This window comes from Lepisosteus platostomus, chromosome 10 (genome assembly GCF_059453375.1).
Source record: "Lepisosteus platostomus isolate fLepPlt1 chromosome 10, fLepPlt1.hap1, whole genome shotgun sequence".
Taxonomy (NCBI): domain Eukaryota; kingdom Metazoa; phylum Chordata; class Actinopteri; order Semionotiformes; family Lepisosteidae; genus Lepisosteus; species Lepisosteus platostomus.
The window spans coordinates 19,872,885-19,886,402 of NC_142620.1; the positions used below are offsets into that span (position 1 = coordinate 19,872,885).

Consider the following 13,518-nt stretch of genomic DNA (forward strand, 5'->3'; position numbering starts at 1 on the left):
TTCCCTTTATTTCCTTTGGTGCTTAATTCCAGGACACATTGAGGAAGGACAGGTTATAAACATATTCCTAACCTTTCTGTAAATTGGTGTCAATCCTTTCATTTTCTCTTTAATTAAAAAGCATAAGCCTTTTCTCTTAATTTCCAAAACATTATTTTCAGATAAGTGAACACATTTTTATGTATATTTTTGCCTCATCGGACATTTAATTTGGGTTGCCTTGTGTATAGTTTTACAGATACAGTATGGTAGTAATGAGCTCAGACTGTCCAATTGAATGAGTAGGTAGGCAGTGCTCCTGTCATTCAGACCCAGTGAGACCTGCTGATCAGTGTTCCTGTTCCAATGAGCCTAAACAGATAAGAGTAAAGCTTTAACAACACAGTTATCAAATGTAGCCTACTGCGAAAACCATATAATACAAGTTATGAACATCTGATGGGTGGCACAGTGGGTTAGTATTGCTGCCTCTCAGCACTGGGTCCCTGGGTTCAATTTTGGATCTGGGGTGTTATCGTCGTGGGGTGTTCTCCCTGTCTTTGTGTGGGTTTTTGCCTGGTGCTCCAGTTTCCTCCTGTTGACCAAAGACATACTGATAGGTTAAGTGGCTTCTGGGCTTCTGGGCATCAGGGCTTCTGGCCCTGGTGTGAGTGTGTTTGTGTGTGTGTATGTCTGCTCAGCGACGGACTGGCATCCCATCCAGGGTGTACCCTGCCTTGTCTCCGTTACTTGCTGGGATAGGCTCCAGCTCTGCAGTGGAGGAAGCAGTTAGAAAATGAATGAAGGGACATATTTTTGATATTTAAAATTTCATTTTTGTATTGGTGAAAGTTTCTTCAGATTTTAATAAATGTTCTTCACATAAGCAGTAAATTCTGGTGCGACAAATATCTGTGAGTCTAATGTGGAAAATGCAAGGTGAGCTATGACACAGTGATTTCACGTTAAATTTTCCAATAGGAGCTAAAGCTGATTTTCTAGGCTGCGGTGTTTAATAGTTTTTGTTCACCCAAGCTGTTTCTTAGCTGGTATAATTATTTGAAGGAGAGTGATTGCCCAGTGACTGGGCAGTGTGTTCTTCTCCAGTGACCACTGTATGTGTTTTGCAGAGGACTGGCTGCTCGTGGGGACCAAGCCAGGACACCTGCTGCTGTACAGAGTCAAGAAGGATTCAGGTGGGCTCCCTCACGCGCTGCTGAAGAGCAGTTCAAGTCGCCTGTATCAGCATGTTGAAACCCTGTTTCACTTCCAGCCTTCTTCTCTTCTGCTAAAATGCGTGAAATGAATTGCTTAGCAGCCAGTTAAATTAACAGTGCTGGATTAAAAGAATGCTCTAGGCCATAATCTCACGTCTCTTATTTGGTTCTGGCCATATTTCCAGAATCTCAAGCCCGGGGGATATCTGTATGTGATGACGTTAAAAGCTTTTGTCTATTTTGTTCTGCGTGACGCAACAACAGAGAGAAATATGAAATGACAGAAGCTATTCTGGCTAACGTCCACCATTTTAGATATTTTTTTTGTAACATTGGGTTATGATTTTAGTTTCCAAAAATAACGGTAGTATTAACATAGCGAAAGCTGAACAGGGCGTGCTGTGTTAAGTGTATTGTATTGTAACTTGAAGTCTCTCTGTTCTTAACCACTGCTGCTTACATGTCAAAATGACACCATGAAGCCAGGATGGGAAAGCACATAGGTCTTGCACAGGCTTCAGTGTATAGGGCTTTTCCAGTGTGCTTAAGAGCAGATTTGCTCACTTCTTGGCCCTCCCAGCTACTGGGATGGCAGTAACGTATTTGGTCTGGTTTCTAGCAGGGATCATGCCATGGCAAATAGCAGTGGGCGTGGGGGCAGCAAAGTAGACTGTTGCAAAACTGCCAGTGTGTAATACACACTAAATGAAAAGCAGTAGATGTTTACGACTTTAATTTTTTGGCATGCCGTAGCGCAGGCAGACATTCAGTAATTATTTGTACAGTTCTTCATAAAGACCCATTGTCCCGACAAGGGAAATAAGAGACTTGTTGTCAAAGACAGCCCTGTTCTTTTGTATGTATGGGTGTAGACGCAGAAATTGGGGATGTGCTGGCCTTGCCAGTTTCCATGCTGTAACCAGACTTCTTGTGCCTTCCTTATAGGCAGTAACAGGTTTGAAGTAACGCTGGAAAAATCCAACAAAAACTTCTCCAAGAAAATTCAGCAGGTATGTGGTAAAGTAACTTCTGTGGACTGATGTCATTCACTATTGTTTAATATGCATGTGCATTTTTGTGTTAAATTAGTCGGGCCAGCAGTGGACTGATTGTCCCATTTGAAGCAGTGTGCTATTGTGTTTAGTGTCGGTATGATTTAATAAATGGGGCAGGCCTGTGGTTTGGCAGTTAGCGCTGCTGTCTCACAGCTCCAGGACCCAAAAATGCCAGTCTGTGCGGAGTTAGCATGGTGCGTGATGTGTTGGAATTGAATGCCTGTTCTACTTTGTTTCTTTCTCCTTTACCTTGTGATGGACTAGTTGTTCTGTTCAGGAGGAGAGCAGTCATGTGCTCTCAAGTTGACTTTGTACCTTCTGTTTCTGGAATAGGCTCTGGTGTGCCACATCCCATCAGCCTGGTAAACAGGGTGACTGATAATATATAGAAGGGTGATATATTAATTCACACCTGCAACAAACGCATTGTCAATGTGAAAAAAAATAGGCACTTTCCACAGGGTTCCCAGTAATTTAAAGTGGACAAATCAACCACCAGTGCCAAGTTAGATGACACAACTGGGGCAAACCAATCATACAAGCGTTGCAGCATAGCCCAAGTGTTTTGTGTTTTTAATACATGGTGCTCACCATATAGGCCTCTTGTTCATTGTTCAGCATTCCATGTTTTCTTGTTTTTTTTACTCTCCACTCATTAGCTTTATTCCCCTGACTCAACTGAAGAGCAATTCTTTGTACACACCAGCTGCCGGACAAGGTGATGGTGCTAAAACGGAGGTTGCTATTTTGAAATATGTCTTGGATTTTTGGTTTTACATTAATGAGCCCCAGGAATAGTGCTGTAAGGAGGTGTCAATGGTCGATACGGGTAAAAATCTGTCAAGTTGGGAAGCCAAGAAAAAGAAAGTAGACATTGCTGCATAGATGTAGCACTTCAGCTGCACTGGTTTACAGAAATAATAAGACCATATGTGAGGTTTGTCTCTCTGTTTTTTACATAATCTGACCTTTTTTTAAAACCGTGATAGGGCAATAACAGCATATTGGAAGTGTATTCTCTTCATTCCAGCAGAGCTCTCAGTTACACAATTGAAGCCTTAATTGTTTTAATAATAGGATTAATTCCAGCTCTTTGACTGTTTTCACCTCTTTAACATGTTTGAGGTTGCCTTCCTACTATTGCATTTCATACTCTAAGTAACATAAAGTCCCAAACGTTTGAGTGGCAAAAACAATGCAAATATTCCAACTGAGCACCTTCAGAGTTCACTGAAGTCTTCGGTTGGGTCATTAAGCTCACCTGGAATGGAAATTCTGGAGTGTGGGCCATCAGGGCCAGGTTTGGGAACCCCTGCTTTACTGCATTGAGCAAGGAAAGCTGTAGGAGTTGTTTGTGGGAGTTAAAATGAATCACCTCCCTGTTTCTGTTTTCTCACAGTTGTATGTGGTGGCGCAGTATAAAATCCTGGTTAGCCTTCTGGGTAAGTCTTCAGGTCCTTTGTTTTGCTGCATGATAGTACTTACACATAAGATCTTCCTACTCCTTTATTCCTGTTTTTATTTTATTGTTAGTTTTGCACAGTTTGTTTAGGTACCTAGTCTTTCTTGCCATGATGATTGTTCACATGTGTTCATTATTGTGTATGATACCTTGTAATATTCTTCTTTTCTCTGAAAAACCAATAAACAAATTAAACAAACAAAAAAAAAAGACTTGGCTTGCTTAGAAGGCATGACTCCTCCTTTTTTGTCAACAGAAAACAACATCCATGTCCATGACTTGCTGACCTTCCAGCAGATCACTGTGGTTTCGAAGGCCAAGGGGGCCACTCTCTTTGCCTGTGACCTGCAGGTCAGTCACTGAGCCTCCACAAACCGCTATTCTCTGTAACAGCTTTCCACAGTTGTTGCAAGAGAGGAGAAGATACAGGTGCCTGCTTAGTGAATTATGAAGTCAACTCCTAGCCAAAACCTGTTGAATAAGTTTTGGTGGAGATTGAAGAGTGTTAGGTGGGGAGCTGCTTGAGTTTCAGAAGAACATGTACAGGTCAGTTCCATACAGGAAATCCCACTGCAGACTGACACAGCTCCTTATTATTGAACAGTTGAATACATGTTATTTTACCAACTTTTTACTAAATTGTTACTGCATTAGTAGGAACAGTACTTGAGAAAAATCCAGGAATTATTTTCACTCATTGATTCTTTAGAGGCAGTGCTAGAGAAAATGTGGGAATTATTCCAGGTCTGAAAGTGCCGTACTTTGAAAAGAGCTGTGTTCTTTTAGCGTAGAATACGAGGGGACAAAATCCAGAGGCGATATCTTCATAATGAGCAAGTGTTAGTTAAGTTTAGGAGCACTCAAAACGGGGAGAAAAAATGCTTCACCCAGAAAGTAAGATGGGAATGGAGGAAACATCCATAAAGCAAAAGATTGGTCCCTGGGATCCCTTATGAAAGGATTTGATGGACCTAGGTTATTGGCACAGTGGCGCAGTTGTTAACATTGGTGCCTCGCAGCTCTGGGGCCCTGGGGTGCTGTCTGTGTGGAGTCTGTGTGTTCTATTTAGGTTTGTGTGGGTTTCCTCAGGGAGATGTGATTTCCTCACAAAGTCCATAAACATACTGGTGTGAGTGTGTGTAGTGGACTGATGTCCTGTCCAGGGTAAATTCTGCCTTGTTCCCGTTGCTTGCTGGGGATAGGTTCTGCCTCCGCTGCGATCATGTATTGGATAAAGCAGATTCCTGGGTTTTCTAGCTGCCAGTAATCAGGCTGGCGATTTGCAGTGGTGTGGGATGGTAGTGTGTGCCGATTCACCGTGCCTTCATCTGTGCAGCAGTCCAGCGAAGGAGAGGCCAAGCTGCGCATGTGTGTGGCGGTGAAGAAGAGGCTGCAGCTGTATTACTGGAAGGACCGCGATTTCCACGAGCTGCAGGTAGGACCTCTGTGTGACAAGGGGCAAATCCGAAGAGCTGAATCCATTCCAATAAAACCTGTTGTTATCACTGTCCCTTACTGAATTGTAGAGTGAAACTGAACATGACATTGATGAATCGTTTGTGTACAACAATAACAGTAAGAGAATTAGGATGTGTTCTAACAGTATGCAGAAGCTTCCTGAAAAATGTGAAGTGAAACGTTGATTCAGATGAGGCTAATACTGTACCTTTCCCGTGTTGCAGAAAAGGAAATGTCTGTCAGTGTGTTCAAAATGTCACATACCGCAGCTCTTTGACAAATACGATATCTATTTATGTGCAAAGATAGACAGATGTCTTTTTTTTAATGCTAACTTTTGTCGGCTATGAAATGCTAGCTGGGAAAGATAAATGGGATTGTAACTCTTAAAAGTTGAGCATCTGTTTCTTTACTGTGTTTCAGGGAGATTTTGGGGCCCCTGATGTTCCCAAGTCCATGGCTTGGTGTGAGAACTCCATCTGTGTGGGGTTCAAGCGTGATTACTACCTGATTCGGGTAAGCTGGCTGCAAGTCAGGAAATGGGGTGGCACTTTGGGACCTGAATTCGCACTGTGGTGGTTCCTCCCTCATTACTTAACAAAATGTCTACATAGAACCACACCTCTAGTGACCACACCAATACCAGTATGAACGAATCTGGCTAAAGAAACACGACCAACCTTTAATGTCGACGTGATCTTCAGAACCATTAAACCTCAGCAGCTGTCTTTTTGCTTTCGTATCCTTTTAAGGTTGTCATTACCGTTCTACTGAACCACACAGAATAAGGGTGCTTTTATAGGGGTCATTCAACAGAAGTAATGCAGAGATCACGTCTCCCAGTCTCTGATCTTGGGCCTCCACTCTCATTGTCATGACTTTTGGGGTTCTCTTGTCTTTTCACGATTCGGGTTTGTGTTCTGTGCACAGTAATGTATTGAATATTGATCATTTTGAGTTGAAGCATAAGGTAAGCAATGCTGTTTGGTTCACTGAGCAGAAGTGTAACTAAACAGAGAAGTGTGCAAACTGTCAGGTGTTACTTGTATAGTCTCACAAACCTGAGCTGTAAAGTAAATTGGAAGCCCTGGTCTTGACAGGAGCTTGAATTGTTCTCCCTCACATCACATACTAGGTTTGCTGTAGTAGTTGCTGTAGTTTGCTGTGATATCTGAATTTTGAATTATTCACTAAACAGCTTAATTCCAGTTTTAGTACAATTAATATTTGAAAAGTCATGAAACCATGCTGCAGGTTTTGATATTAATGACTCTCCCAGTTTGTGCGAGTTATTTCCCACTGAGTGGCTGTGTCTTTTCCTCAGATGGATGGACGAGGGTCTTTCAAGGAGCTCTTCCCCACAGGCAAGCAGCTGGAGCCCCTGGTTGCCCCGCTGGCTGATGGGAAGGTGGCAGTGGGACAGGATGACTTGACGGTGGTCCTCAACGAAGAGGGGGTTTGTACCCAGAAGTGTGCCCTCAACTGGACTGATATCCCTATTGCAATGGGTGAGGTCCTTAATCCCGAATAAAGCTTTGGCTGCATTGATAAGATTCATGTAGCTGTCTGTCGGTACACAATTCAGAGCTTTGTTCTCTTAGACATGCCTTCTGCTCACCATTCCTTATTTATAATGAACTGGAGAGCTCAGGCTGTTTCATTTTTTTGAAAAAAATAGTGAAAGGAAATTAAGAACGTGGAGCTACAGTATAACATCAGATAGTTCCAATTTCCTGTGCTCAGTAAAAAAAAAAGATTCTTTGACCAGAGATTTAGAGAGGAAGTGACTGTCGACCCAACTGAAATTGGCGGTACATACCCCTGGCAAAGTTTTAGAAAGATTGGACAAACGTTACAGCTCTGCATGTTCTGCAAAAAAAAAACCTTGGTTTGTTTTTTCTTCTGTTCAACAGTCAAAATGAACGTTTTTTAAACAATTCAAATTGATTCTTAGAATTTGGGTTTCTACTTTTTACAGTTATCAAAAGTGTAATTAATTTTCATTGAGGCGTTTCGGGAACCATTTCTTTCATTCTCTTCAAGAGTATAATTGTCGATATGGTCTGAAAATGTGGAATTTAGATGGTTTCTGACCCATTTTTTTTTTTACTTTGCTGTCAGAAAATTATTTTGTGGTACAATTCATGCCGTTTCCTGCAAGCCTTCATTTCCAACAGGAAAGTTGGCTGGTCATTGATCACGGAGGCCCACCACAGACTTTTAATCCTTGTCCAGTCGTTGGATCTGAAAGAGGCAGAGATTGATACTGTTGACTGGATGAGTTTTAGAAATTAACTATAAATTAAAAAAATCAAGCGGAGACATGGCTCGTTTTGTAACTCACTAATTAACATGACTGTGTCAGTTGCCATGAATGCTGTACCACCTCATTAGAGGTCACAGTGCAACCAAGGGTGTACAGATATGGGTGCCAGCCAGTGATGTGATTAGTGATGTAATGAAGGTGGCATCTTTCAAATATTTCCTGATTTAAGTTAAAAATCCACAGAAAGGTTTTTTGCCACTCTCTGGAGTTACCCAATGTTTTTCAAAAGTCAGTGTGGATTACTTTGTATTTCTTTCACAACAATCTAAAACCCTTTCGTGCCAAGGTAGTAACTGTAGAACCACTGATCTCAGCTATAAATGTTGTCGTTTCTAATTCATCTGTCCAGATTCTGTGTTCAGTCCAAATCAGATTAGAACTTTTCCAGAAAAATGAGATGCCTAGAATTTGGGGAAATTGGGGTTGTTTCACCACTCTTTGCTTCCTGGTGGAAGTGTCCAAGGTCCTGTTGGACAGTCTTGGAGAGCACGCAGTGCAGTGACCCTTGCTTTCTTTACCCCTGACCCAGAGCACCAGCCACCCTACATCATCGCTGTGCTGCCCCGCTATGTGGAGATCCGCACCTTTGAGCCACGCCTTCTGGTCCAGAGTGTGGAGCTGCAGAGACCCAGATTCATCTCCTCGGCCGGGTAAGAGGGAGGGGGCCTGCTGGGACTGATGGCGAGGGGGCCGAACCCCCAGATAACTCTGACCTTGCAGTGTGCAGAATTTAGACTGGGGAAAAACGCGTTCTCTCTTCCACCTCCTGGTTGGTGTATTAATGATCTAACACATCAACAGAGTTGAGTTTGAAGGTGTAGTAATATACACGTTAATAGCACGGCAAGTAGTGTATTTGGGATGATGGAGTCACGAGGGCATTGCAAAGAAGATAGACACACAAAATGGCCGTACTTGCCTTGCAAATTGTTGATTCATCCCAGGCTGATGAGACGTCTGGTTTAAGCAGGAGGAACAAAATTAGCAGTATCCAGTCAAACTGGTTGCACATACATGTACTTACAATAACACTAGCTCCCATTACTGTAAGTAATTGTAAGTCTTTTAATGGTGTATAATGATAAGAATCGCCACACCTCACTTTCTTATCCTGGTCAGGACTGTTTGTGAACGTTGTCTGTGTTCCTGTCTTCTGGCTTCAGGAGTTTAAATGGGCACAAGTGAGTGTTTGTTTAGCTGGGCCCAAACAAGTGGCAGGGACGTTGTTTAAATCTGAGTGTCCTGTGTGATTTACTGGGGGAGAATAGTGGTCTGAGATCGTTGGAGGAGTTGCTGAGGGAAACTTTTGGCTCGGATGAGCACACCCATAAACTACTCTTAGTCATTTAGCTGTAGGATTTGAGACTTGTGGTGGGTTTTTTTTTCGCAATACCTTTGAGTTTGTCAATCAGCCTCTCTGCACTCTGCCATCCATCCTGGGGAGAGTAATGCAGGTCAGTGATGTTGGCAGAGGGGAGCTTTACGTAACATGTGGGTAATGCCAAGCTATTGTAGGTATGTGGTTGTAATTTTGTGTGCTTTGTGAGTTGAAGCAGTCTTCTGTAACATGTTTGTCTGTCACCTTCCTGGACATTTTTTTGTTTTCTCTTGCAGGCCCAACATTGTGTACGTTGCCAGTAACCATTTTGTTTGGCGGCTGGTCCCTGTTTCCATAGCGACGCAGATCCGACAGCTCCTTCAGGATAAGCAGTTTGAGTTGGCCCTTCAGCTGGCGGTGAGCAGCCACTCGCATCTGTCTGGTCTAGAGGGAGTTATAACCAACACAGGAAATTGGTTAAGGGTGTTTAAATTTTCTGTTTCCAGAATGTTGCACTAAGCTGTGGTGGGTACAGTGTATCCCATTTCTCACCATTACAGTAAGCATTACTGTTTTTACACATCATGCCTGCATATTTTCAGTTGCTGCATTTTAACCAGTTCCAGCTGGACATGTACTACCCACTCTACAGAACAGTGCGACAGTAGGTAGCTTTTAAACTTGAGAAAAATGTGTTTTTCACTTTATTCAGAATGCTTATTTTCTGAACTTTTCATTGAATTATGAAATTGACACATTTTACTTTCCATTTTCCATGCAGCTCTGCCATGAGTAGACATAGAACTTTACATTGAGGTTTAATCTCCCTGCCTGTCATACAAATTTCTCTGTACTCTATTATTCTTTCTGTTTTTCTTAATACTATGCCGAAACTCCTGAGGTCCACAAATACTGCAACCAGAATTTCTAAAAGCCAGAAATTCTTTCTGAATGTGCTACAGTGAAGATCTGAGGTCCGAGACATGCAACTTTTTTCATTTAGAACTATATCACCTTAACTTTAGATCTGTAGAATTTTCTCCTTGGACTAATTAACAGTGCAGTGCAATGAGACTCCTGTCTCCTCAGAGACATTTTTGTTAAAATGAAATCTTAGATGGTCAAACTAGATCACTGGGGTCATAGTGCCAGTCCCATCATTCCATTCTCTGGTTCAGTGGCAGTACGTTTTTTTTTTCCATCAGCTATGCCATTTCTCTTCCAGAAGATGAAGGATGACTCGGATGGTGATAAGAAGCAGCAGATCCATCACATCCAGAACCTTTATGCCTTCAACCTCTTCTGTCAGAAGCGCTTTGACGATTCCATGCAAGTTTTTGCCAAGCTCGGCACAGGTCAGTGAGGATTAGCAGGTAACAACCTTTCTGCTCTTCACAGTGATGAAAACCACAGCAGAGTGAGACACTGCCACAGGTTTGACATGTCTGAATATATTTCTTGAAATCACTGCTGGAGGAGGGTAGTCAGTAGATGGGAGGTCATTGCTTGGCTGTTTAAGAAAACCTACTGCAGCTGGATCAGTAAACAGGCAGAATTGGAAGGGTTTATTACAGTAAGAGCAGAGACCATCACTGCATAAAGAAAAACCCTGGAAGGGTAGTAGAAATAGAATTGTGGGAACAAAAAAGTGGGATGAATAATGCATCTATGTATGAAACAGGTAATACTCAGCACTTTAGAACAGAGAACATTTAGAACATTTTAGAGAGTTGGAGGATTACAATACAATAAACCAGAAGCACAATTAAACGGCAAATACAATGTGCTAGATGCCTGATCTTCACAACAGTCAGTGTGAAGTACTGCTCCTTTGGTGGTGATCATGTGTTGTATTGCAAGCATTATTAAAATGAAGAGATTGGTTTTGAAGAGACATTCTAAGATGGTCAGAGGTCCTGGCATTATTTGAGTGTGTAGAATAGCGTGGTTGCAGAGTATTATATTCTGCACGCTCAATCAATGTACATCACAGGTTTTGAAAGGTGCTACAAGTGTCAATCAGGCTGAAATTCAGAGTGAGATGCAGGCACAACAGAGTTTTTTTCATTGCAAAGTAAGCAGAATTTCCCTGTCGTCTCCAGATCCCACCCACGTGATCGGGCTGTACCCAGACCTGCTGCCCTCTGACTACCGCCGGCAGCTGCACTACCCCAACCCCCTGCCCAACCTGTCTGGCGCTGAGCTGGAGAAGGCACACCTGGCTCTGATTGACTACCTGACCCAGGTAACAGCTCCCACGATGCCCAGCTCGAGTCCCAGCATGCGGCTCAGAATAAATCAGCATATCGATCATTTTAAATAGTTTTGAAACAACATGTCTTGGCTTTATTAAACTTTATGCTAATTTATATTAGTGCAATTGTATCAACTACACATTTTTAGAAGCCAATATAAAATACTGCACAATGAAAGCCATGAGAGAAGAGCACTTGGTCTTATTTGCTGTATAATGTTCCAGTTTAAGTGGAAGTACCATTCAGCTTTAAACGTTTTAAACATGAAATTCAGAGAGAACAGTAATAAAAGAGAGTGTACTTCAGGCTCTGCACTGATATTCAGATTATCCTACTTTGGTACCACAACCCAGGAGGCACAGTGGTTCAGTGGTTAGTATTGCTGCCCTGGGATCAATTCTGGACCTGGAGAGCTATCCGTGTGGTTTTCGAATGTTCTCCCCTGTTCGCTTGGGTTTCCTCTGGGTGATCTGGTTTTGTCCCACAATCTAAACACATGCAGGTAGGTTAATTGGCGTCTAGGAAAATTTACCCTGTTGTGAGTGTGTGCTAGTCTGCATCTGTGTGTGCCCTGTGATGGACTGGCATCCCGTCTAGAGTGTACCCTGCCTCGTACCCATTGCATTCCAGGGTAGGCTCCAGCTCTGTATTAGATAAAGCGGTTAGAAAATGGATGAATGCAATCCAATTCCATTAACTCCTTCTGTTTGTACCTTCTAAAGGCCAGGTGGTGACTTTAAAAGCTCTGGTGAATAATGAATCTTGATGCCCTCCATGCTCATGCGCTGATCGGAAACGAAGATGATCTCCGATGCCTGGCGCGGCTTGTGGAGCCGCTCGTGGTGATGCGACGCCAGTGGCCAGCAGGCCGCGCCCCGAACCCAGAGCTCACCTGCCAGGCGGCTGTTCTCTCTTGCAGAAGCGGAGCCACCTGGTGAAGCAGCTCAACGACTCGGACCCGTCCACCACCTCCCCGCTCATGGAGGGCACGCCCACCATCAAGTCCCGCAAGAAGCTGCTGCAGATCATCGACACCACGCTGCTCAAGTGCTACCTGCACGTAAGGGCCCCCTTCCTGCCCGCCAAAACCCTCATTTCATTCCTTCACTCGGTGTGGTCCTCATCCAGGGCGAAGTTGAAGAAAGGCTCCAGACAACGACATAACTTGGACCCTTCATTCCCTCCCATGCTGGTGGAAGTGTAGGCATTAGCTGAGCTATTTCGGCAATCGGGTAGGTAGGAATCTGATGCCTACCCCCTCCCCGAGCTAAAGAAGGCCCACATGGCTCTGATTGACTAATGAAAAATGAAAAATAAAAGGTCATTCTAAGCCTCCATGCATTTAGCCTTGAGGTTAGAAGGCCTCATGGCTGTGAATATTTTATCTGTGCAGGTCTGAGTCTCGATGAGGGAGTGAAACAAACAGAAATTCGGGAAATCCCAGAAGGCTTTTAATTACGGCTTACAGCCCGTTAACTGATGCGGCTCGGCGTTATGCGAGAAGACAAGGCATTTCAGACAGGGAACATAAAACGACAGGTCCTCTCTCCTGTCTGCTGTGTGGGAGCGTGTACAGGAGACACACTAGGCCCAGAGGGACTGACGTGGCTTTTGATTCCTGCTCACAATAACTGCACACTCCTCCTCCCCCAGACCAACGTAGCCCTGGTGGCGCCGCTCTTGCGGCTGGAGAACAACCACTGCCACATCGAGGAGAGTGAGTACGTGCTGAAGAAGGCCCACAAGTACAGTGAGCTCATCATCCTGTATGAGAAGAAGGGGCTGCACAAAAAAGGTGAGCCCGTTTGGCATTGCTGGCTTCAATTAGTCATTTCAGACCTTGGACACCTTGGCTTGGAATCTCACTGAACAAGGAAGGCTTGTGGAGATTCGAGCATTTTCTATTCCCAGCAGATTGTAAACAACTTGTAAATAGGCCTTAATGTTGCACAGCTGTTAGAAATCCCTCTATGGAATAAAATATGCTCTGAAATCCAGGGATTGAGATCGCTCTGTTCAATCTCATGGCTTTGTTGCTGAACAGCTCATGCTGGCCTCTGCTCAGGACGCGTAATAGGATTCTGAGTTTGAGGTATTGCAATTTTCGGGGGACTGCCGTTGCTGTGTGAGCAGGGCATTAATGAAGCCAGGTTTCTCTCTTGGTGCAGCTGTTTTCTTTTATGTACTGGGACAGATAACAAAAGCCTTGTTGGTAGGCTTCGCCAGAGTTTTGTCATGCTTTTTAATATGGATTTTTGTGCTGCTCCACCAGAGTGGTAAAGGGAGATTGCACTGCAGTGATCACTGTTCACCAGGGTGCCCAGTCTGTACAGCTAAAGATGTGATCTGCTGGAGTTTCCTCCTCCTGGACACAAGCTTCATAACCTTTTCTCTCTAGTGGCACTTTATGGGCAGCAGGAAACAAGGAAAATAAGAAATTAAGCCGGC

At 43.5% G+C, this 13,518-nt stretch overlaps 1 protein-coding gene across 3 annotated transcripts in view; it reads left to right on the forward strand.

The window, feature by feature from the left end:
- Positions 1–13,518, forward strand: part of vps39 (VPS39 subunit of HOPS complex) — a 28,528-nt gene that overhangs the window by 1,147 nt on the left and 13,863 nt on the right. Inside the window, exons 2-14 of one of the 3 annotated variants that reach the window (XM_088648665.1) lie at positions 1,110–1,175; positions 2,142–2,206; positions 3,651–3,693; positions 3,970–4,064; positions 5,050–5,148; positions 5,595–5,687; positions 6,496–6,679; positions 8,027–8,147; positions 9,112–9,232; positions 10,041–10,170; positions 10,918–11,060; positions 11,990–12,130; positions 12,724–12,865. In XM_088648665.1, the coding sequence (XP_088504791.1) occupies positions 1,110–1,175; positions 2,142–2,206; positions 3,651–3,693; positions 3,970–4,064; positions 5,050–5,148; positions 5,595–5,687; positions 6,496–6,679; positions 8,027–8,147; positions 9,112–9,232; positions 10,041–10,170; positions 10,918–11,060; positions 11,990–12,130; positions 12,724–12,865 (1,443 nt within the window). The remainder of the gene's footprint in view (positions 1–1,109; positions 1,176–2,141; positions 2,207–3,650; positions 3,694–3,969; positions 4,065–5,049; positions 5,149–5,594; positions 5,688–6,495; positions 6,680–8,026; positions 8,148–9,111; positions 9,233–10,040; positions 10,171–10,917; positions 11,061–11,989; positions 12,131–12,723; positions 12,866–13,518) is intronic. The other 2 variants (XM_088648667.1, XM_088648666.1) reach the window with 2 other exon arrangements.